We start from the raw sequence: 26,364 nt of genomic DNA, 5'->3' as shown, positions 1-26,364 counted from the left end.
CTCGGAATGTTTGGTTATTCCTGAAGGTGCCCTGGCCTTAGTTTGGATGAGCCTCTATTGGCGTGACGTTCAGATCTGTCCTGCTTTCAGGACCACCGATGGAGGTAAGTGATGTGTGTAAAATGCAACATATAAATCACATCAATTAAGGCATAAAACTAACCCTTTTTAAGTACTAATGTTGGAAAAAGAGTGTTTTTGTCTTCCTTTTGTATTTTCAGGATGAAATGAGCTCAAAATCACAAAAGAAGCAAAAAGACAACTAATTCTAGCATAAATACAAGAAAAGGAATAAAAGTAGACTGCCCGGATCCTCAACGGCACCTCCCAAGGCAAAGAAGAGAAACAGAAGACTGAACACGCCCCGTGTCCAGCGAACACGGGGCCGTGCCCAAGAAGCAGCAGAAAAGACAAACCAGTAGAAGCTTCCATTGCCCACCACGGGGCCGTGTCCAGCGGGCACGGGGGCGTGGTGAAAGTACAGCAGGCGCATTAATTGTAATTGCGAATTACAATTAATGAAGAGAGAGAATGTCAGACGGGCACGGGGGCGTGTCCAGCGGACACGGGGCCGTGCCCAGCCTTCTGTTCAGCCTATAAATAGGGGTGCTTGGTTTCATTCCATCTCATCCCTTGGCACACCACCTCTCTCACACTTCATCCACCACCCACCACCACCATAACACCATCATCCACCACCATCATCCATTGTCCATCATAGAGTGTGTGAGTCGTCTCGGGATCCAAGATTGATCGTAAGAGTTCTTGACAATCAAGGCCATGTTTGCCTAAGTCTCTTACATCACTTGGTGAAGACAAGTGTTTAGTATAATACTTTTTATTTTTAATCTTTTGCACTTTTTATTTGGTTTTGTATTAATGACTTTAATAACTAGTTACTTATGTTGAAGGTGATCTTTCCTTATCGTTTGTCCGTGGTGTCTTGGCATTATTTTACTGTCTATATAAAATAAAAGATTTTCACCATTCATATCTCCACGGTCTATATGGAGGTATGTTGGCTACCTGGTCGGGGGTTAAGGGAACGGTTTGGTAAGGGTCTTGCCCTTGTTCAGCGTTTAGAGGTCCTGCTTGGGACCTGGGTCAAATTTAGTAGGATCTCCTTCAATGCCCATAGGTATTGGATGGCGGGGATCCAAACTCTTTGACCCCCTCATAAGTTAACTACTATTAATACTATAACCCGGCTATTTAGGACTGTATCCCTGCTGACTCAGACTACTTAGCCGAGGGTAACGTCACCGCCGAAAGCGGGGCCTACCACAATTTGCATTAATAACTTAATTCATTATCTTTCAATAATCCGACCCTTTAGGATTGTATCCTTGCTGACTCAAACTACTGGGTTGAGGGTAACGTCGCCTTCAAAAGAGGGGCCTACTACAATAACTAAGATAATCTCTTAAACAAGTGCAAAAGTGCGAAAATAATCAAAGGTTATACTAACACACGTGTCGGATCCAAGTGATTCATCTTGTCTATCTGTTTTTATTTTATTTTATTTTTCAGCATTTAGTTAGTTTTTATTTTTCTTAGTTTAAAACATTTTTCTCTCTTTTTGATTTGATTAGACGTTGAGGATAAACCGGTATTAAAAGCTCTTGTGTCCTTGGACGACCTCGGTATCTTACCAACACTATACTACGTCCACGATGGGTGCACTTGCCCATATGTGTGTTTAGTGTTAGTAAATATCGTGTTTTATAAATTTAAAACTTGGCTAAAAGTGTAAAAAGGGCTTAAATATACATCTAAAATATATTACACTACACACGCATCAAGTTTTTGGCGCCGTTGCCGGGGACACAAGGATTTTAAGAAAGTTAGGAATCAACGGCCTAATCATATTTTTATTATTTTCTTTGATTTTTAGGATTTTTCTTAGATTTTCAGCTTCTGCAGAGCTCAACACGGGGCCGTGCCTGCTGAACACGCCCCCGTGCTCAATCATTGGAACTGGCAATCCTGTTTTAAGTCAGACAGTAAGCTGAACACGGGGCCGTGTCCACTCAACACGCCCCCGTGCCCAAGATTCTCTTATTGAAAACAGAACCGTTAGATCCCGGCGGTTGGTAATTTCTGACACAAACATGAGTGATAGTGATTCTTTTTACTTTCGGCACTCTTATGGTATGTGGTGTCGATTATGTGGAGGCGAACATGAGGAATTAAAATGTTATTTTCTCAATTATAGGCCCCACTATATAGACCCACCGATTCCTTCTAACCTTAAGAGGGGCGAAAGTAAAAATAAGCACTATCTCTCCCTCGAATGCGCCCAGCCAGATATTCTAGGAGAAATGCTCCTTGACGAGTTATTTCAACTAGAAGAGCTAATTCTCAATTGGTCAAAAGAACTTAGGAAGGATTTTATAGATCCATCCCAAGATGATGACCATGAGGAAATGTTGGAACCGCATTCCGACAACCTCGTTGCTCCCGAAAATACCTTCATACCTAGAAAGGACTTGGATGATAGTCGTCCCTGTGTCGATTGTGCCGTGAAGGACTCCCCATCGACTTCGTTCGATGCATACATAGACCTGAGCGATTCGGCATACACCTTCTTTAACGAGAGCCCGGAAAAGGGTTGGACTTGTCCACCTAGAATGAAAATAGGAATTACCCTCACCGATAACCTCTTGCGTTCTCGCCTTAGTATAGGACAATTAAGGTATCTTAGGCACTTTGGGGTTGTTCCCACAAATCAAGAACCACCCGATATAAATAAGCTCCTTAGTAGCAACAAACAGCCTCCCAACACGGGGCCGTGCCCGGTCAACACGCCCCCGTATTCACTCAGAAGATTCTCTGCTGATTTTGTCAGAATACGGACAAAATGTGTCAGGATTTTCTCTGCACACGGGGCCGTGTCCAGCGGACACGGGGCCGTGTCCAGTGTGCTGTCGTTTTCTTTAAATGCAGCCTGATTCCTGCTCATTTTTGACCACTTCACTAAGCAGAGATTCCTGGGATCTTCACACATACCATCCTAGGTAAGTGCTAAAAGAAGGTTCCCAAGGACCATCTTGTCTTTTCCACTTTTGTTCATTTCTCCTTCTTCCAAAATTTTTCAAACATCTCCTCCATAGAAGCTTGGAAACCCCATGATTCCAATCTTCTATATAAGGTTTGTAGGATTTTTGGCTACGGATTCTTGTTTAAAGTTAGTTCCATAACTTTGTTTTAAATTATCTAAGCTTAAACCACAGTAAAAGAATGTTAAAATAATTTAAAACCCAAGAATCGTTAGACAAAAATCCTGCAGACCACTGAACACGGGGCCGTGCTCAGTGAGCACGGGGCCGTGTTCAAGGTACTGTTCTGCAAAAATTTAGTTATCTTCGGTTCCTTTCACAGAAAATGGCCAGCAGGAATAGCGGATCATCTTCACGAAATAACCGAAATGGAAGAAGGTCATCCACGGCAGAAGATTCCCTAGTAAACTATGTTTACGCTTTGAGGGAAGCCATAGACGAAATGACGGGAGTAGAAGAAGCATTAGTGGACCGTATTAATCATCTGACGGTAGGATTGGAGGGCTGTCTTCGAGAAGTAAACCTCCTGCACCAGAGGTTAAACCTTCTCGCTTCCCCGCCTTTGGTTCCCGTGATAACCCAAAGAGCGTGGAATGTAGTACCCGAGGTCATCATTCCGGCCGAATGGCACACCATGCACCAAATGCCTCAACCAAGGGTGGTGCAAGGAATCCCGGTGAGCGTTCCGCCTCAAGACACCGAAGAGAATGAAGCTACCTTCTACCTCCCAAGGGAGATAGAAGAATGGCTTTGAACAAAAACCGAGGAGCCGTCGGCTAGAGAGTGTTACTACATCGGGAAGCTATTCCCGAAATTTTCCTAAATAAGTAGAACCCTTATGATAACCTCATGTATCCCCTAGTTATTTGGCTAAATTTATGTAATATCTCTCTATGTTTGCAATGTTATGATGGTTTTTAAGATTGATGGTTGTTTAGCGAATAAAACAAACTCATGGTGGTAATGGATGAAAAGGGGAACGAGAAAAATGGACCCATGCACGAAGAACAGAGCAACCCGACACAAATCTCCATCACAGAAGGCTCAACACGGGCCGTGCCCAACCAACACGACCCCGTGCTGAGCCACCTGCAGAAAAACGCCCAGTTCAGGTAACTGGACACGGGCCGTGTTCAGCGGACACGCCCCCGTGTCCAGGCTTCTGTTTTAACTCTTTAATTTTCGTTACTGGCACCTGACCACGGGGCCGTGCCCGGTCACCACGGGGCCGTGTCCAGGATGCCAGTAACATAAATCTTTGCTTTTTAACCTACTTTTACACATTCTAATCAACCAAAAACCTTATTTTTGGACACATTGAGGACAATGTGTAATTTAAGTGTGGGGGGGGATGCTAAAACCTTGAATTTTACAAATCCTAAATACAAGCCTTACACAAAACTCTATTGGAACCGCTAAACACCCCAAATTTTTTCAAAAACTTTTTCATTTTTTTTTATCATTTACTTGTCTTAGTTTAAGTTGGGAATAACAAGTTCTAAAAAGGTTATATTTTTACAAATTTACAACCGATAGCGTCGTGATAACAAAGAACCAACATAAGAAAATTACGAAACGGCATAACAAGTCTAGTTAAAAATTCGATTATATATACTTGATCACATTAAAAACCCATTCCCACAAAAGTGAGTTTTGAGCCTTTATTGAGCATAAAGATATACATATTTAGACTAAATGCTCATTTTTCGTTTCTTGTGTGAATAGCCGCTTGGTTCTTACAACTCTAGAACTTGCCACGACAATACATTCATGGTCCTTACCAACTTAAACCCAAGTAAGTAAGTGATGGAGGCATTAGGACAAACCATATTTTTCTTTCTAAACCATTATTTTTTATTTTTTTTACCACCTACCCAAAATCCCCCTAGATAGCCCCTTTGAGCCTAAACCTTTCATTTCATTACCCCAAAACCCTTTTTACCCACCAAAAACCCTTTTTATTTTTCACCCTTTATTTTAGTAACAAGCTCGGTTTTTCGTAAACTCGCCTTTTTATGTGATGAAAAAAAAACAATGATGAAGTCAAAAACAAACAAAAGCTATATAAAAGCTTGTTTGGAGAAGTACTTCGAAATAAAAAGTCACTAAAAACATGGTATGTCACGAAAACCGACGCTTTTTACGATTTTCGCCCTTTTTTCTAACTAACCCAACCACCCACCTTTAACCCAAGCCTAACCCATCACCCAAAAAGTCCTCTTGATATTTACAAAGGTAAAAAGTTAAAAAGGAGGAGGATTGATTGCTTGGCAAGCCTATGGAAGGCGTAAGTTCCATGCCGCTCTCGAGTGATTCACTAAAAATTACACCTTCGGCCGAGTGTTGAGTGATCCCCCGCGAGGTATGTGAACTTGTATATAAATGGAATTTTAATAAGGCATGCTATGCCCAAATAAGTAATTTATCTTATGAAACGTTCAAAATAAATCATAACGAATAGGATTGTAAATAAATAAAAATAAAACTTACAAAGACCTTGGATTCCCGACACTCTAGGACAAGCTAAAAACTTTCTCTTCTACCTATTCCATTTGGGAGTGTAAGCCACATTTAAAGAGTTTTGCTTGAGGACAAGCAAAAGTTCAAGTGTGGGGGTATTTGATGTGTGTAAAATGCAACATATAAATCACATCAATTAAGCCATAAAACTAACCCTTTTTAAGTACTAATGTTGGAAAAAGAGTGTTTTTGTCTTCCTTTTGTATTTTCAGGATGAAATGAGCTCAAAATCACAAAAGAAGCAAAAAGACAACTAATTCTAGCATAAATACAAGAAAAGGAATAAAAGTAGACTGCCCGGATCCTCAACGGCACCTCCCAAGGCAAAGAAGAGAAAACAGAAGACTGAACACGCCCCGTGTCCAGCGAACACGGGGCTGTGCCCAAGAAGCAGCAGAAAAGACAAACCAGTAGAAGCTTCCATTACCCACCACGGGGCCGTGTCCAGCGGGCACGGGGGCGTGGTGAATGTACAGCAGGCGCATTAATTGTAATTGCGAATTACAATTAATGAAGAGAGAGAATGTCAGACGGGCACGGGGGCGTGTCCAGCGGACACGGGGCCGTGCCCAGCCTTCTGTCCAGCCTATAAATAGGGGTGCTTGGTTTCATTCCATCTCATCCCTTAGCACACCACCTCTCTCACACTTCATCCACCACCCACCACCACCATAACACCATCATCCACCACCATCATCCATTGTCCATCATAGAGTGTGTGAGTCGTCTCGGGATCCAAGATTGATCGTAAGAGTTCTTGACAATCAAGGCCATGTTTGCCTAAGTCTCTTACATCACTTGGTGAAGACAAGTGTTTAGTATAATACTTTTTATTTTTAATCTTTTGCACTTTTTATTTGGTTTTGTATTAATGACTTTAATAACTAGTTACTTATGTTGAAGGTGATCTTTCCTTATCGTTTGTCCGTGGTGTCTTGGCATTATTTTACTGTCTATATAAAATAAAAGATTTTCACCATTCATATCTCCACGGTCTATATGGAGGTATGTTGGCTACCTGGTCGGGGGTTAAGGGAACGGTTTGGTAAGGGTCTTGCCCTTGTTCAGCGTTTAGAGGTCCTGCTTGGGACCTGGGTCAAATTTAGTAGGATCTCCTTCAATGCCCATAGGTATTGGATGGCGGGGATCCAAACTCTTTGACCCCCTCATAAGTTAACTACTATTAATACTATAACCCGGCTATTTAGGACTGTATCCCTGCTGACTCAGACTACTTAGCCGAGGGTAACGTCACCGCCGAAAGCGGGGCCTACCACAATTTGCATTAATAACTTAATTCATTATCTTTCAATAATCCGACCCTTTAAGATTGTATCCTTGCTGACTCAAACTACTGGGTTGAGGGTAACGTCGCCTTCAAAAGAGGGGCCTACTACAATAACTAAGATAATCTCTTAAACAAGTGCAAAAGTGCGAAAATAATCAAAGGTTATACTAACACACGTGTCGGATCCAAGTGATTCATCTTGTCTATCTGTTTTTATTTTATTTTATTTTTCAGCATTTAGTTAGTTTTTATTTTTCTTAGTTTAAAACATTTTTCTCTCTTTTTGATTTGATTAGACGTTGAGGATAAACCGGTATTAAAAGCTCTTGTGTCCTTGGACGACCTCGGTATCTTACCAACACTATACTACGTCCATGATGGGTGCACTTGCCCATATGTGTGTTTAGTGTTAGTAAATATCGTGTTTTATAAATTTAAAACTTGGCTAAAAGTGTAAAAAGGGGCTTAAATATACATCTAAAATATATTACACTACACACGCATCAGTAAGTCATCAAATCTTGGATGTTTTTAGTACCCCCTTGGTTTATTATAACTAGGGTGTCTTGCAGCATCCTTTACTCTCGCCGACTTCCTATACCCAGAGAAGTCTGCGTCTATTCTTGCCGCTGACCGCCCGCCGCATCTTGGGGAGGAGAATATCTTGCGGGCGCATGTTGGGAACTTTCTCATCTCTCCCTCCCATATGGGAGGTGTGCTTCAAGGGTTTCCAAATGGCGGAGGTGTGGAAGAGAGCGGGGGTGGTTGTTCCTGCTCCAAAAAAGACCATTCGGGTCCGGAGGGGCGGGGGGGGGGGGGGAGTAGCGTCAAGAGTCAATCATCCCGGGCTGCTAGTCCCGCTACTTCTACCACCGTTGCTGAAGTGGTGGAGGTCCCCGCGGCCAACGTTAGTATAGCTTCGGTGGTTGCGCCCGTAGGGCCGCCTTTGAAGAAAGTCAAAACGTCCGTGCCGCTGCTGTTTAACTTTGCGGCGAAAAGACGCGTGGTGTTGGCTGGAATTGGTAAGTTCCTTCCCTTATTTTCCTAGTAGCTTCCTTTCGTATGTTAGTTGAAACGTTTGCTTTTCTGAAGGTTCCACAGCCATGTAGTCATCCAACGTTATCGTTCCTCCTTCCCCTATTCGATCTACTGTGACGAAGCGGCGACTGTTGTCACACCCCAACCGATGGCGGAATCATCGGGGCGCGGCACTGAGCGAAACAGATTGTCCAAGAGAATCCATAACAAATATTAATGACAATATATTAATCGTTAACGTCCCATACCATCAACATAAAAGTAAAAGCAATTATTACAGATATTGTTCTCAAAGACAAAAAGGCTGTTCCGACAACTCAAATTTTATTCGTGGGTTTCTAGACCACCTAACTTGATTCATCACAGCGACATAGCACCTAATCAACCTGTCACATACGTTAAAATAAAGTCAATACACAGAGTGTAAAGGTGAGTACACAAGTTTGATAGCATATAGTATAGCGAAAGCGTTTACGCATCACCAGCATGTAACACGTAGAATGTGAAGCAAGAAAGCTATCGACAATGACATATGCAACCGACATGACTGCGAGTGTAGAATGCGCAATACATTATCACCACTGTGACCATGTGAAGTAAAACCCTTAACAACCCCTGTCCACGACAGGTGCTGAGTCCAAACTATAGTACTATCGTTGCTAAGGTGTCAGGCAACAATCACTGTGTGAGCATAACATACAAGCATTCATCGAAACACGTATAACATGCGAGAGCGGTTAGCGTTAAAAAGTGTTTGCGTTGTGTGTTGATGTGATTTGATATAGATAACGTATGTAACACCAAAAAGTGCATTAAGCGCAAAAGGGTTTGAGTATACTCATAGTATGTGTTTAGTAAATAAACACAGCCTTGGATTGAAGGGAGCGCGTTGGGAATTAGCCTGAGCATAGAACAGTAGCGTAAGCGTTGCACATCGTGTAATCAGTGTGTAGGACGAGTCAAGTGTCGAATGGTGAGTCGATCGGATGGTCATCCGGACGGATGACCATTCGATTGAGTGAGTGTGTTGTAAACCTTTTGAAGTTTTCGTTGTAGTATAAACCAATTCATTCGATCGGATGGTCATCCGGACGGATGGCTTTCGATCGGGTGGCAATTCGATTGAGAAGCTTGAAGTTTGTACAAGAGACAGTCACCTGATCGAATGGTCATTCGATCGAATGGTTATTCAATTGGATGGCTATTCGATTGAGCGATCTGATTTGTTTGAAGTTTGGTCAAATTGTTTAAGTGTTGAAAGTTATAAGGAACGAGTCACCTGGTCGAATAGTCATTCGATCGGATGGTCATCCGATCGGATGGCTATTTGATCGGCGAACTGATGTTTTGAAAATTTTGTGAAATTTTCTAAGTTAAAGTTTGAAGTTTAACGGAGACAGCGTGACGACGTGTCAAACAACGGGAACCTACACCAAGCCCAGCTCAGTCGATCAGATGGGAATCACCCCAGTTGATCAGACTTAACTTTTCTTGATGGGGTTTCATGTTCAACCCGAAATCAGTCATCTCTACGATGGAATTCCGTTCTCAGACCGGTTCTCAACTAGAGAATAAGTAGAGAGCCTGGACGAGTCTGGATTCCATCGGTTTTGAGTGAAAAGTGAAGGGAAAGTAGAAATTAGTTGGAAAATGCTGAATCACGTTGAGATTTGTGTTATATCATGTAGAAATCCTTTAGATCTGGACAAATCTTGATGAGATGATGTCACACTTCAGTGTTTATAAGAGACCGAGATGACGTCACCTTAAAGCAGTCCAAATCCAGTGATTTCATGGTGAAAATGTAAGATTTCAGTGGAGAAGATGATGGAGATGTGTGTAGTGATGATGGAAGTACAAGATTTACGAAGAAAACTTACGAAATTCGCTTGGGATCGAGAGGAAAGTGCTTGAGAACGAGCTTGAAGCAAGTTTATCGGATAGAGCTGTCACATCAGTGAATAGTGATGTGACATGTAAGTATTTATAGGGTGAAAGGAGATAAGGCGGTGGAGAGTGTGGGTCGGATGGCTAGTCGATCGGATGGCCATCCGATCAGATGGCCATCCGGTCGGATGATCATTCGATCGGATGGTCATTCGATCAGACGACTTGTGCGAGTTGGTTTTCCAACTTTCGTTTCGTGCGTTCGGCGTTGCGTTGCGTTTAAGCGAGTTGCGAGTAAGCGTTGCGATGAGATATCCACATAACATTAAACAAGTAAACACACAAATAACACACATAACACATAAAATGCATAAAAGTAAATCGGCGTTTCGAGTTTGCAATGAGATTGCGATGCGATAGCGTTTAGTATAAACATGCAATGTAATATGCGATAAAATAGCGTTTAAACAGTATGCGTTGTAATACATAATTTAAAAAGTATCGTTTAACCCGTTGCAATAATCGAAATCTCGAGAGTACAATTCTGTTAAGCGAGTAATGATAGGTACAAGAAATGACCCAAAAAGTCGGGTTGTTACAACTGTCGCTGTTAGTGATGTTGTTCTTAGTATGGTTGAAACTACAGATACGCCCGCTTGGATTAGTCTTGAAGTTCCGGTAACCCTGGTGGCAATTCCCACCTCTCTATTTACCAAGGCTACTACCGTTGCAACCCCTATAACAACCCTCAAAAATGTCTTAAAACACTCCGTAATCGAAAAACCGAACTCGCGTATCGTTATTTAAATTGAAAAATGAAAAAAAATAATAAATTTATGTCTGTCGTGGGGCGCGACAGACTAAGGAGACACCTTTCGCGGGGCGCGAAAGGCTTGTAACTTTCCGGTCACGTCTTGGGACACGTGTCATCCACGTGTCACACCTACATTGATGACTAATCACACCTAAGCCCTAGCTAGAGGGTCTCGCGAGCCGCGAGAGGATTAACTTAAGGTTGTCGCGGGCCGCGAGAGAGTCAGAAATCAAGTATAAATAGTGTGACAACTCGTATTTCGAACCTATTTTGTGTAACATTACGTGCTAATGTGAACTATATTAATTGATTTAATACATGATACGTTAAGATTATATGATTTGTGTGTAGTGAATGTTGGTATGACAAACGAGCCCATGATGCACAAACCTTGGCCGATTACACAAGCCCATTAGGGCCACACTTTGGATTCGGCCCATCCCCCTTAGTTTGATTAACACCTAGGGTGTTAGTAACCATCACACACCTTACCAAAACACTCCACACAAACAAACCCTAAGCTCTCTTCCCCTCTCTTTGTGCGACGGCAAACCGAGACCATCTCTCGAAGCTTTTTTCTTGGACCCATCCTATCATTCACTCGACTCGGTTAGTGTTTGATGTTATTTACTTCGATAGATGATATTTTGGTTGTATATGATTGCACTAGGGTTTCATGCTAGTAATGCTTATTGATGATATTATGTGATCGGTTTAGGACTAAGTAATATGTGATGATGTGTTGTTAAATCGGGGTGCATGATCTAGAACCGAATGCTAGTTAAACCGGCTGTGATATTATGATAGGGGGTTATGATTTAGGTTGCATGATAGTTCTATTAATCACATGAATCCGATCATATGTTCTGCATGTTGGTGAATAGATGTTCTTGATATGATATGAACATATATGAACATGTTTGATTTCTGAATAAGTTGTTGATTGATCTGAATTGTGAAACTGCCATAGATGTTTGCTGATATTACGGAATTGATTGAGATTGAATTAAGGAAATCAGGAAATCAGTTACACACCTAGTTGCGACATAGATTGCGAGTCAAGATCTCACAGTCTCGACTCGAGACCACAAACAGCACAACACGAGACCACGGTTGCGGGTCCGGTTGCGACTCGGGACCGTGTGATCTCGACCTGAACATGACGACCCGTGACCTGCATTGCGAGTCTCGTTGCGACTCGAGACCCGACTCGAGACCACCTAGTCTCGAGTGATATAGTTACGACTCGAGATCGCTAGTCTCGACTCGAGATCACGTACACTTGCACACTATTGGACTTTCACTGTTACAAGCCCAACTGTTTGGGCCGGATACTTGGACTGGTTACGTGATTGCTATTGAACTGCTATGAATATTTGTGCATGCCATGCTTATACTTGTGTACAATACGTGTAGAACATACGTGCTATACTTGAATACGAACCTAACTTATATGGTAACCATGGTAGGACGTGGTTGACCACCAAATAGCTTGATTTAACTTTTCTGTGTATCTGCCGAGCAACCCAAGGTGAGTTCACACTCTTACCAAGGCATGGGATTCCCGGGGTGTTGGGAATGGGATTGAAAAGATAATGTTGAATAGATTCATACGGACACTATTACTAGACTACCATACCATCGTCCTCGGTTGTGCAGGACACATACGTAAAACCTACGTATACCTAAGTTACTCCCTGTCCTCAGGCTGCGAAGGACACTCACGTAAAACCTACGTGAACGGATACTCACTACTGCCTCGGTTGTGTCAGGCACTTACGTAAAACCTACGTAAACCCCCGCGTACCCCTATCCTCGGTTGTGAAGGATACTTACGTAAATTCTACGTAAATTTGTACGTATTACTGTTCTCGGGATATGTAGAACACTTAAGGTAACGCATAGTCTAGTGGATAAATAACATGGGAAGCCCCCCACCAATAGAAACCTATAACGGCCCAGTAGAGCCACCTGATACTCATAAACTTACTATTACGCAATTACTTACTGTGAACTCGCTCAACTAGTTGTTGACTCTCTGCTGCATGCCTTGCAGGACCTTAGGTACTAATGGAGCTTGCACAAGGAGGAGCAGGTCGTTGTGGGCAAATGGATCGTGATTACTTATTAAACACTTATGTCATTTCATACATTAATACTTATGTTGGGTTTTTACATTAATGCTTCCGCTATACTTAACTATGTTGGTTTTGATAAACACCTTTCGTATTGATGAATAACTATTACTACTTAACTACATGTTCAATATGATTGGTGGCTTGATCCTTGTCATGTCACGCTCCCAAGCGGTGGTACTCCGCGGGTGGATTTTGGGGGTGTGACAGATTGGTATCAGAGCCATTGGTTATAGAGAACTCGGTTTTAATATGGGGGAAATGTTTTTTATTAAAACCAGACTATAACCAGAACAGTGCTCTCAACGATCCACAACGACGCTTCGCTCCACGTGCAAGACTCGACATCCTAGGTAATAAGGTTTATGTTTATTGCCTACTTGCTAGAATTACACAGAACTTTGCTTGTAGTATGTTTAGATACACATGACCCTATTACATGAGAATACCTACGTGCTTACGCTTTTCTGTCATCGCTCTACTCGCGAACTATTCTTACTTACCCTACCTTTACCATGAAGATCATGTCCGGACGTGTGAACATGACTCAAGCCCAGTTGGCGGCTCTCATCCAAGAACAAGTTACTGCGGCACTTGCAGCTGCAAACGCAGGAGGTGTACCCTGCAGTCGTAACTCATCCTAGGATCTTTAGATCCTACGTTCCTAACTAACTCGTATGTTTAACCTCATTCTACTCTTACACATTAGGTCAACACGTTCCACAACCTGTGTGTACCTTCAAGAACTTCATGGACTGTCGTCCAAGTACCTTTAGTGGCACGGAAGGGGCGGTTGGACTCCTCCACTGGTTTGAAAAGCTCGAGTCTGTGTTCGAGATGTGTGAATGCCCTGAGGCTCGCAGGGTGAAATACGCCACTAGCACGCTAGAAGGAATAGCACTAACTTGGTGGAACGCCCAAGTTCAGATTTTAGGGTTGGCAGCTGCTAACGCCACACCCTGGAATGATTTCAAGGAACTGATCAAGAGAGAGTACTGCACTCGGGAAGACATCCATAAGTTGGAGGACGAGCTTTATCACTTGAAGATGACTGGGTCAGAGATCGAAGCTTATACCAAAAGGTCAAACCGTGTTGTGTCCAACTATGGTGGACCCTCCAGTTAAGCGCATTGAGTTGTATCTCAAAGGGTTGGCGCCAGAGATCCAGAGCCATGTTACTTCGGCTAATCTTGATAACATCCAGGCTATACAACGCCTCGCTCACCGCATCACAGACCAGGCAGTGGATCAGAACAGACTGCCTAAACGTATCAGCGCTACTGCTACCGCTACTACTTCAGCTACTCCTGCTACTCCCAGTGACAGTAAGAGAAAATGGGATGGGGATTCCAGCAAGGGATCAGCTTCAGTTCAGTCTCAGACCCAGCAGCGAAAGACTGACAGCTATCAGAGTTCCAGCCAGCACTCTTCAGGTAGTCACAGGCAGGGCGGATATCGAGGGAACCTCCCAAAGTGCAACAATTGCGGCAGACACCACAGTGGCCAGTGTAACAAGGGTCGCTGTCAAAGATGCCTCAAGATGGGTCATGAGGCCAAGGATTGTAGAAGCTCTCGACCTGCGAACCAGAATCAGCAGCAACCCCAAGCACAGCAGAATCAGCATCAGGGCAATGAAGGATGTTTTCATTGTGGGGCAGAAGGTCACTTCAAAAGGCACTGCCCTCAGCTAAACAGGAACCAGAACAACAACAATCACAACAATCTGGGCAATGGCAACAACAACAACGGGGGAAACAACAACAACGGCAACGAAGTAAGGGGTCGCGCGTTTGTGTTAGGGCAGGGTGATGCCAGGAATGATCCTAACGTCGTTATGGGTAAGTTTCTTCTCGACAACATTTATGTTACTGCTTTGTTTGATTCGGGTGCGGATACAAGTTACATGTCTTTGGAAATGAGTAAATTGTTAAAACGTACATCAACACCTCTAAACACCAAACACGTCATAGAACTAGCTAATGGTAAGAGTTTAGAAGCCACGCAAATAGTCAGGGGCTGTAGTATCGTCTTAGCCGGTCAAACATTCTCGATCGACCTTATTCCCATAGTCTTGGGAAGTTTTGATATCGTTATTGGGATGGATTGGTTATCCCAGCATCAGGCTGAAATCTTATGCAGTGAGAAGATCATTCGCATTCCCCGTACTGGTCAAGAACCTCTCGAAGTCCAAGGCGACAAGAGTGGTGCTGTGGTTGGCATCATCTCTTTCTTGAAGGCTCAGAAATGTCTGCGGAAGGGTCACACCGCAATCTTGGCACTCGTTTCAGATGCATCAGTGAAGGAAAAGAAACTGGAGGATATTCCAGTTGTACGCGACTACCCTCAGGTGTTTCCTGAAGATTTACCTGGATTACCGCCTCACCGTCAGGTCGAATTTCAAATCGAGCTCGCTCCAGGAGCAGCACCCATAGCTCGCGCACCATATCGTCTAGCTCCATCAGAATTGGAGGAACTGTCAAAGCAGCTACAAGAGCTCTTGGAAAAGGGCTTCATTCGTCCAAGCTCTTCGCCTTGGGGAGCTCCAGTATTGTTCGTGAGAAAGAAGGACGGTACCTTCAGGATGTGCATAGACTACCGGGAACTGAACAAGGTAACGGTGAAGAACCGTTATCCTCTTCCACGCGTAGACGACTTATTCGACCAGTTGCAAGGGTCGTGTTATTACTCCAAGATAGACTTGAGGTCTGGTTATCATCAGCTGAGAGTCCGGGATGAGGACGTCTCCAAGACAGCATTTAGAACTCGCTACGGTCACTACGAGTTTCTTGTCATGCCGTTCGGGTTAACGAACGCGCCTGCCGTATTTATGGACCTTATGAACAGGGTGTGCAAACCCTATCTTGACAAGTTCGTCATTGTCTTCATCGACGACATTCTGATCTACTCCAAGAGTCAGGAGGAACACGAGCAGCATCTACGACTTATTTTGGAACTCCTTCGGAAGGAACAACTGTACGCTAAATTTTCGAAATGCGACTTCTGGCTTCGTGAAGTCCACTTCTTAGGCCATGTAGTGAACAGGGATGGGATTCATGTCGATCCATCCAAAGTAGATTCGATCAGGAACTGGCCTGCACCACGTACACCAACGGAAATACGCCAATTTTTGGGTTTGGCGGGGTACTACAGACGGTTTATCAAGGATTTCTCGAAAGTCGCTCAGCCGCTTACACTACTGACACAGAAGGGTGTCACCTACCGTTGGGGCAACACGCAGGAAACTGCTTTTCAGCACCTAAAGGATAGGCTTTGCAGTGCACCTATCCTCTCATTGCCAGAGGGAACGGACGATTTTGTGGTCTATTGTGATGCATCCATCCAGGGTCTTGGAGGTGTGTTGATGCAGCGCGACAAGGTTATTGCTTACGCTTCGCGCCAACTTAAGATTCATGAACGGAACTACACGACGCACGATCTAGAGCTGGGAGCTGTTGTTTTCGCGCTCAAGATATGGCGACACTACCTGTACGGTACCAAGTGCACAATTTACACCGATCACAGGAGTCTCGAGCATATCTTCAAGCAGAAGGAACTGAACATGCGTCAACGTCGATGGGTTGAACTACTGAACGATTACGAATGCGCCATCAAGTACATCCAGGCAAAGCCAATGTTGTGGTTGATGCCCTCAGTCGAAAGGACACCCTACCTAAGCGAGTGCGAGCGCTACAGCTTACGATTCAGTCTAGTCTTCCTGCACAGATACGAGATGCTCAGGTAGAAGCATTGAAACCAGAAAACGTAAGGGCTGAAGCCTTACGCGGCTCAAGGCAACGAATGGAACAAAAGGAAGACGGTGCCTACTATGTAACAGGGCCTATTTGGGTCCCACTTTATGGCGGTTTACGAGAACTTGTGATGGATGAAGCACACAAGTCTCGCTACTCGGTACATCCAGGCTCGGATAAAATGTACCATGACATCAGAACCACGTATTGGTGGCCTAGCACGAAGGCCCACATCGCTACTTACGTCGGAAAGTGTTTGACATGTGCAAGAGTCAAAGTGGAGTATCAGAAACCAGCGGGCCTACTCCAGCAACCCACGATACCGCAATGGAAATGGGAAGAAATTTCTATGGATTTCGTTACAGGCCTACCCAGATCCCAGCGTGGGAATGATACCATATGGGTGATCGTGGATCGACTCACCAAGTCTGCACACTTCCTAGCTATAAAGGAAACGGATAAGTTCTCCACTCTCGCAGACATCTATTTTAAAGAAGTTGTTTCGAGGCACGGGGTGCCCACCTCCATCATTTCGGACCGGGATGCACGATTCACATCGGAACTATGGCAAGCAATGCAAAAATCTTTCGGCTCACGATTAGACATGAGCACAACATATCATCCTCAGACGGATGGGCAGTCTGAGCGAACGATCCAGACTCTTGAAGACATGCTTCGGGCATGTGTTATTGATTTCGGCAACGGCTGGGAAAAGCATCTCCCTTTGGTGGAGTTTTCGTATAATAACAGTTATCACACCAGCATACAAGCCGCTCCATTCGAGGCATTGTACGGACGTAAATGCCGGTCACCTCTCTGTTGGGCAGAGGTGGGGGATAGTCAGATTACGGGTCCAGAGATTGTAGTGGACGCCACAGAAAAGATTGCACAAATACGACAACGCGTGGCGGCAGCACACGACCGTCAGAAAGCCTACGCGGATAAGCGTAGAAAACCGTTGGAATTTTAGGTCGGGGACCGGGTTTTACTTAAAGTCTCACCCTGGAAGGGTGTGGTTCGTTTTGGCAAACGGGGCAAACTAAATCCGCGGTATGTCGGACCGTTCGAGATCATTGAGAAAATAGGCAATGTGGCCTACAAGCTAAACTTACCAGCTGAACTCGGCGCAGTTCACAATGTATTTCACGTGTCGAATCTGAAGAAGTGCCTGTCAGATGAGACCCTCATAATTCCTTTTAAGGAACTCACAATCGACGAGCGGTTGCAGTTCGTCGAGGAGCCAGTTGAAATCACGGACCGGGATGTGAAGGTCCTCAAACACAAGAGAATCCCTCTTGTTCGAGTTCGTTGGAACTCTAAACGTGGCCCAGAGTACACCTGGGAACGCGAAGACCAGATGAAAGAAAAGTATCCCCAGTTATTCGGAACCAATGCAACCACTACTGAGGCTGTAGCTACTACTGCGGAATTTCGGGACGAAATTCCAGATCAACGGGGGGAGGATGTGACACCCCAGGAAAATCAGTGAACAATGTAACTTACCTAGCTTCCTCAGTGAGTGCGTACCAAATTTCAGGACGAAATTTCTTTTAAGTTGGGGATAATGTGACAACTCGTATTTCGAACCTATTTTGTGTAACATTACGTGCTAATGTGAACTATATTAATTGATTTAATACATGATACGTTAAGATTATATGATTTGTGTGTAGTGAATGTTGGTATGACAAACGAGCCCATGATGCACAAACCTTAGCCGATTACACAAGCCCATTAGGGCCACACTTTGGATTCGGCCCATCCCCCTTAGTTTGATTAACACCTAGGGTGTTAGTAACCATCACACACCTTACCAAAACACTCCACACAAACAAACCCTAAGCTCTCTTCCCCTCTCTTTGTGCGACGGCAAACCGAGACCATCTCTCGAAGCTTTTTGCTTGGACCGATCCTATCATTCACTCGACTCGGTTAGTGTTTGATGTTATTTACTTCGATAGATGATATTTTGGTTGTATATGATTACACTAGGGTTTCATGCTAGTAATGCTTATTGATGATATTATGTGATCGGTTTAGGACTAAGTAATATGTGATGATGTGTTGTTAAATCGGGGTGCATGATCTAGAACCGAATGCTAGTTAAACCGGCTGTGATATTATGATAGGGGGTTATGATTTAGGTTGCATGATAGTTCTATTAATCACATGAATCCGATCATATGTTCTGCATGTTGGTGAATAGATGTTCTTGATATGATATGAACGTATATGAACATGTTTGATTTCTGAATAAGTTGTTGATTGATCTGAATTGTGAAACTGCCATAGATGTTTGCTGATATTATGGAATTGATTGAGATTGAATTAAGGAAATCAGGAAATCAGTTACACACCTAGTTGCGACATAGATTGCGAGTCGAGATCTCACAGTCTCGACTCGAGACCACAAACAGCACAACACGAGACCACGGTTGCGGGTCCGGTTGCGACACGGGACCGTGTGATCTCGACCTGAACATGACGACCCGTGACCTGCATTGCGAGTCCCGTTGCGACTCGAGACCCGACTCGAGACCACCTAGTCTCGAGTGATATAGTTACGACTCGAGATCGCTAGTCTCGACTCGAGATCACGTACACTTGCACACTATTGGACTTTCACTGTTACAAGCCCAACTGTTTGGGCCGGATACTTGGACTGGTTACGTGATTGCTATTGAACTGCTATGAATATTTGTGCATGCCATGCTTATACTTGTGTACAATACGTGTAGAACATACGTGCTATACTTGAATACGAACCTAACTTATATGGTAACCATGGTAGGACGTGGTTGACCACCAAATAGCTTGATTTAACTTTTCTGTGTATCTGCCGAGCAACCCAAAGTGAGTTCACACTCTTACCAAGGCATGGGATTCCCGGGGTGTTGGGAATGGGATTGAAAAGATAATGTTGAATAGATTCATACGGACACTATTACTAGACTACCATACCATCGTCCTCGGTTGTGCAGGACACATACGTAAAACCTACGTATACCTAAGTTACTCCCTTTCCTCAGGCTGCGAAGGATACTCACGTAAAACCTACGTGAACGGATACTCACTACTGCCTCGGTTGTGTCAGGCACTTACGTAAAACCTACGTAAACCCCCGCGTACCCCTATCCTCTGTTGTGAAGGATACTTACGTAAATCCTACGTAAATTTGTACGTATTACTGTTCTCGGGATATGTAGAACACTTAAGGTAACGCATAGTCTAGTGGATAAATAACATGGGAAGCCCCCACCAATAGAAACCTATAACGGCCCAGTAGAGCCACCTGATACTCATAAACTTACTATTACGCAATTACTTACTGTGAACTCGCTCAACTAGTTGTTGACTCTCTGCTGCATGCCTTGCAGGACCTTAGGTACTAATGGAGCTTGCACAAGGAGGAGCAGGTCGTTGTGGGCAAATGGATCGTGATTACTTATTAAACACTTATGTCATTTCATACATTAATACTTATGTTGGGTTTTTACATTAATGCTTCCGCTATACTTAACTATGTTGGTTTTGATAAACACCTTTCGTATTGATGAATAACTATTACTACTTAACTACATGTTCAATATGATTGGTGGCTTGATCCTGGTCATGTCACGCTCCCAAGCGGTGGTACTCCACGGGTGGATTTTGGGGGTGTGACAAATAGAGCCTTCAGTCTGCAGTTTCAAATCGTTCAATTCTTTTTTTTTTCTCTCAAACATAAAGCACGAAAATAATACCCTAATTTCACAAAGCTCTAACCCGCTGTAAGTGTTTTAACCCCTGATCACTGATTCGATACCCTGTCCGATCGATCTTGAACCGAACAACGGATGCCAAAGCGCTGCCTGATAAAGGCTATGCTTTGTAAACTATGTTGGGGTTCTGCTCTCGTGACATATTGATAAATTTGAATTGGGTTATTATACTAACACGCGTGCATTATATATTTTTAATAAGAACTCAGGAAAATCACCAGAAAATATTATCAGGAAGCATATAGTAAAACTTAAGTTTACAAAGTGAGTTATTCTTCTTTTCATAAAACTGCTTTGCAAAACTTTAAATGTTTTCAGTTATATTTACAGTGATCAAGTCTTTGTATTCTACAAATTACTGCCAGTATTATAGGGTTTTGTATACATTACTTGATAACCTTCACAATTGGACAATGAGTTAGATATAAACATTGTAATCTCCATCTTGATATTGTAAAATATAAAAATGTGTCTTTTTATAAGATTTAAGTAAAAATCTCAAGTATATAAAACATTTTGTATTTATTCACAAACAAAATATCAAAATATAAGCCTAAACATTTTGTTTCTTTCCATCAAAAAAGTATCAAAATAGTTTGTGAAAGATTGAGATGTATCATTTGTCCATCAACTTGTTAGTTGGGGACCTTTGCTTGTGATAACATGCCTTTCTAGATCCATGGACCCAACTTTTTTTTGGGGGTGACATCTCTCACTTAAGCATCAAACCATATGTGGATGATATGATCACCACAACAATGAACTAATCTCTGAACCATGAAAATAGACACCCGACGCATTGTTTAGTGACTTAGTCCCTGCCTTACATGTCTCTATCTTTTTTGTTTCATAAAATCTAAACATCTTGGCTACCATGTCGTTGATTAGCGAATTGACAAGCTTTCTTTAGTTTGCGAGCAAACCTTACTAATTAAATGATACACGATTATGTATCATTGCGATGTAAGTTGAGACGGTTTTTGTAAATTAGACTCGGTATCAAACGAGGAAGACGTAAAGCGAGTTCGTTTTAATTTAATTTGTATAATATGAATTATATGAAATGATTTGTTTTTTCTTTTTCTTTTGTTTTTGTTTTTTTCTTTTGTTTTTGTTTTTTTAATTCAATGTTTCCGAACTGGAATCTTGTATATTTGTTTAGTTCATTAAGACATTATAATTATTAGACATGTTTTAAATATTAGATAGTGTATATGGCTTCTTTATATGAAAACTAAGACCCTATTATGTAAATTCAAACACAAACAAGGTCAGAAAAATCTACCTACCAAGTCATCCATGGACTACGTACAAAAGATACAAGGATCCTAAAGACATGATTACTATTTTGTGCATATAATGTGGGTATGCAATTGTGCTAGCTGAACGCTCATACGAACAAGACAATACAAACACACTCTTGCGAAAAGAAAGTGGTATTTATGTAGTATACTCGCTCCATTTGATCAGCTACGTCAACAGTTGATCTAAAGAGACCTTGTTTTTAGATTCGTTACAAGCGGCGGCTCCCTTAGGTGCATGTATTGCCGCATTGGGATCGAGGCATTACGGCCTTTGGATCCCACTACCGTGGCGGGGATTACATATGTCTCCCCTAAAACTATCACACTCAACATGTATTACACATAAAAGTTAATTAGTAAGATATAACATATAGCGTCATCAAAGCATTTTTACTAAAACATGTAAATAAAGAACAATGTGATGGATAAATGATATATAACACTATAATAGAGAAACTTTAATAGAAAATCAAATAGTCACAACCAATTTAAAGGACCTTTCAATAATTAATGTATGTTCCACAATCAACTATCTTCACATGACAAACTGTTTAATTAGGTATATGTATATATATTAAGCTGCCAGATCTTCTTTTATGTTGTAAACTTAACATGTTCCTTGAGTATCTACATCATTTTTAATTTGATATAATATGTATAATTCACTGAGTAAGTATATGGATTCCTTTTTAATCTTAATTAATTAATGGTATACCATGTTGTGTCTATGTGTTTGATTATTCTAATCCATGGAAATGGTCAACATGTGTTTTGGGTTCAGTAGAAACCATGACTTCAGAAAACGACCATAACCGAGCAGCTTCATCCGGATTGCAACCTAGTTTCGATGGTGAAGCTATGTTGCAATCGACAAAGTATTTTCCATTCACATTTGTCAGACTTGGATGAGTTGCAACATAACATGTCGTCGCAGCCGCCTGTTTTAAAAAAAAAGGAAGTGTCAAATCTCACAGTTTTAACACGTTCACTACAAGAAAAACGCCTTATAGGGACAATATTTTTTCAGCTTATAGGGAGGACATGTTGTCTCTATAGGTCTTTTTCACATATAGAGACGACATATCGTCTCTATAAAATTTGTCTCTACAGCCTCGTCCCTATAGGCCACAAAAGTCGCCCCTATAGGTGTCGTTGCTATAGAAGAGTTTGTAGAGACGACACGTCATTTTCGGTTTAGGCTGACGTGTCATCATAAAAACATCTAATTGTGTCCTCCACCACATTATTTTCAGTTTTTAAGGTAATAAACGCATCATTACGATATATAAGTCCTCATGGTGTTTCTACTTTCTAGATTGACTTATATTTGTCAGATAATCTTTGTATTACATCAACAATTAAATAGTTGAACAAATTACTATTTTTGAGTAAAAAGTTTAATATGCTCATTTTCATAGTTATTACCTAAAAAACTACATTGGGAATGTGTGTGAGAGAAAGAGATATATAACTTTACATTACCTGAGGAATTGTTTTTAACAGCTTTGAAGCAAGAAAAAATATGAGGTCTGCATGTACACTGCAAATAGTTAGTTAACTTTAAACATAATCTTTTTAGAAATATTCAACTTTCAAATGTAAGGTCATGTTAGCTCGAAATTACTTGTCAAGAAGCCTTCATGATCTCTGGTTAATCGCGTTCTCACAATCCCAGGATGCACACAGTTTACGATCACATTCGCATCCATTTGCTACAAAAATAATACTCGGTTATGTTTATCAATACCTACATAAACTTACAAACATAAATCTTGTAAATGACATGGCATGCATCAACAAATACTAGTTTTGTGAGTGAAGGAGGAGATAGAGCGTAGTGGCGGACCCAAGAAATATTTTCTGGAGGCGCGAACGAGAGGTTTAACCAAAATTTCAAAGGGTGCAATCGGGATTTTACCCTGTAAAATACACTAAATTTTTTTCAAGGGGTGCAACCTGATAGAGGGTACGTTTTTGGAGCCGGTTTTAGAGCTTCTTCTATTCGATAAGGTCTTATCATTTATAAAAATAGGTCATTGCCTCTTGACATTATATATATAAGTTAAAAAGTTTGAATAGTTTTATCTGGCTATCTTATAACTTTATTACAAAAATGTTTAGGTACTGACTTTTATGAACAAAATGAAGTACAAACTGAAACATGGGAACAGTGAGATTTAATCTTGTCAGTGTGTATATCCAGTGAAGAGGAAACAAGTTTTGTCATTTCTTAATAAAATATATTATTATTCATCAACTAGAAATATATAAAATCAGGATCATCATATATCTAATAGTACCTCGAGTCTCCGAGCAAGTTCCTTGGTATGCAAAACGTTAGCGAGCTTCGAGATTGCATATGCACGTGTTGCATCATACTCACTGCATATATACACAACACAAATATGCATCAAAACCATTATTAATTTTTATTTTTATAGTAAATACTATTAATGGTTTTAATAAAATCGAGGATTATCTACAATTAAAGCGCAGAATTAGCCAAGAATATTCGAGAAATTTTGATATTTGCAACCAACTAAAAATAGACAAAATCAAGGCTTCCATTACTCCATTAGATATGTTCTTCATCTCGATTTTCGTAGAATTGATTTTTTAGGAAACTTCACCAAATTGTCAAAATTGACCAAATTTTTTTTTTTCAAAATAGACTTGAAAATTTATCTTTTACCAAAATAGTCGTTTAGCATTTCCTTTAATAAGAAATCATCACATCAGCTCCGTTGGCTTAACACGACTAGATTTTTAGCCTATACTTAGGCCAGGAAAGCGCCGGCTAAGTCTATGCTTTTAAATGCCTGCCAAAACTTAGCCTGCGCTTTTTTTTTGGGACGACAAATAATCAATGTGTTCTTTTTAAAACTTTTTGTCAACTTTGACTGTCTTCGTAATTTTTCTTTTATTTAACCTACCTCTTATCTCTAGTAATTTGAGCAACGGAACGAAGCAAGTCGCCAGAAAACCAGGTATGGATGCCAGACGACACGTTCACTATACGACCTTGTACACCGGTTATTTTGGCCGTCTCGATCATTTTCTCCATCAGCAGTTTCGTCAACAAAAAATGACCTAATTAACCAAACCAATACACATCATGTATCAATTAACCACATTTTCGCCATTAATCTCTCAAGAACACTTACCTAAATAATTAGTCGCAAACGTCATCTCTATCCCATCTTCAGATATCCGGTGACTGTGAGAGTACTTTCCGGCATTATTTCTGCAAAAACAATATACAAATGAGAGATCATGATGTCACTATTGTATCCATAGAGAACGATAATCAGATTACGTACATTAAAAGGTTAAGAGGCAAATTAAGAGCTTGAAATTCCGCAACAAAACTCCTAATGGAACAAATTGAGCTAAGATCAAGCATTAGAACAATAATATCCGAATCAGGAAACTCAGATAAAATATTCGCCTTCATCTCCTCAGCCGCTTTTAAGTTCCTTGCAGGCATGACAATACGAACACCCCGCTTTGCAAGGACCCGAGCCGTCTCAGCTCCGATCCCAGACGTTGCACCTGATAGAAAGAACAGAATCACTGAATCATATAATAATAATAATAAGAGTTAACTACCATTTTCGTCCCCGTAGTTTGTCCAGTTACGCCAGTTCAGGCAAAATTTCAACTTTGTACCATTTCGGTCCCTAACATGCTTTAAACATGTCAGTCCCGTCCAGAAAAACATGAGTAAACTGCCAGTTCTGTTCCTGTGGTTTGTCCAATTATTAGATTCAACCTTAGGTTTTGGACCGAAGGCATGTTTCAAGAATGTCAGGATAAAATTGAAATTTGGTCTAGAGTGTCATAATTGGACAAACCACGAAAATGAGAGTTAACTCTAATAATAATTTGATAATGATGAGTGTGCATGTGCGTCAATAATGACATGATTATAGTTCTTTTGATAATGATGATGATGATGATGATTGTTGTTACCGGTGACGATGGCGGTGAAGGAGGAACCGGTTTGGAAGTTATGAGTGACTTGTTCGGCGGTGGATTTGGAACCGTAGCCGGTTGGACCGACGGAGCCGAAGAGGTAGTTCATCGTTTCCTTCATAGATTGTGTGAAGAGTGGAGAGAATGGAATAGATATTGAAGTTGTGTTGTTGGAGGGGAGAGGAAAGGATGATAGGGATAGTGGGGCTGGTGATATCGGAATCGGAGAAGATGAAGACTACGTGGTCGTTTTGTGATATTATTTATAATTAAAGAGAATATATGCTTTAATTATCATTTTTTTTATAAATGAATGGATTTGAATATCTCAACAAATTTTTATACATAAAAAATTACATACTTTAAGTTTTGTCTTACAAAATTCTCTTAACATTTTTTTTTAAAATTAAAGTCTCTTCACATGTTAAACTTGAACAAAATTATGACAATTTTTTTTAAACAAGAGTAAAATGCACGGATAGTCCCTGTAGTTTGGTGAAATTTCACCTTTAGTCCCAAACTTTTCAAAATTACACTCTTAGTCCCTGTGGTTTGACAAGTTGTTACTCGGATAGTCCCCAAAGCGGATGGAGGTTAGTTTTTCTGATTAAGTGGGTGTGAAATGACAAGGACTATCCGAGTAACAACTTGTCAACCACAGGGACTATCCGAGTAACCTTCATCCGCTTTAGGGACTATCCGAGTAACAACTTGTCAAACCACAGGGACTAAGAGTGTAATTCTGAAAAGTTGGGGACTAAAGGTGAAATTTCACCAAACCATAGGGACTATCCGTGCATAAACAACTTGTAACATGAAGTTATGTATCAACCT

At 41.5% G+C, this 26,364-nt stretch overlaps 1 protein-coding gene across 1 annotated transcript; it reads right to left on the bottom strand.

The window, feature by feature from the left end:
- Nucleotides 1–21,926: 21,926 nt before the first annotated feature.
- Nucleotides 21,927–25,767, bottom strand: LOC110867847 (short-chain dehydrogenase TIC 32 B, chloroplastic). The gene is made up of 8 exons (XM_022116904.2): nucleotides 25,528–25,767; nucleotides 24,876–25,107; nucleotides 24,720–24,799; nucleotides 24,489–24,645; nucleotides 23,856–23,937; nucleotides 23,180–23,267; nucleotides 23,038–23,084; nucleotides 21,927–22,493 (listed from the first exon to the last, which is right to left on the bottom strand). The coding sequence occupies exons 1-8, from the start codon at nucleotides 25,649–25,651 to the stop codon at nucleotides 22,293–22,295; spliced, it is 1,011 nt and encodes a 336-aa protein (XP_021972596.1). The 5' UTR covers nucleotides 25,652–25,767; the 3' UTR covers nucleotides 21,927–22,292.
- Nucleotides 25,768–26,364: the final 597 nt, after the last annotated feature.

This window comes from Helianthus annuus, chromosome 7, assembly GCF_002127325.2.
Source record: "Helianthus annuus cultivar XRQ/B chromosome 7, HanXRQr2.0-SUNRISE, whole genome shotgun sequence".
Lineage (NCBI taxonomy): Eukaryota > Viridiplantae > Streptophyta > Magnoliopsida > Asterales > Asteraceae > Helianthus > Helianthus annuus.
The sequence above is the reverse complement of the archived record's forward strand: the minus strand, read 5'-3'. Positions and strand labels throughout refer to the sequence as shown.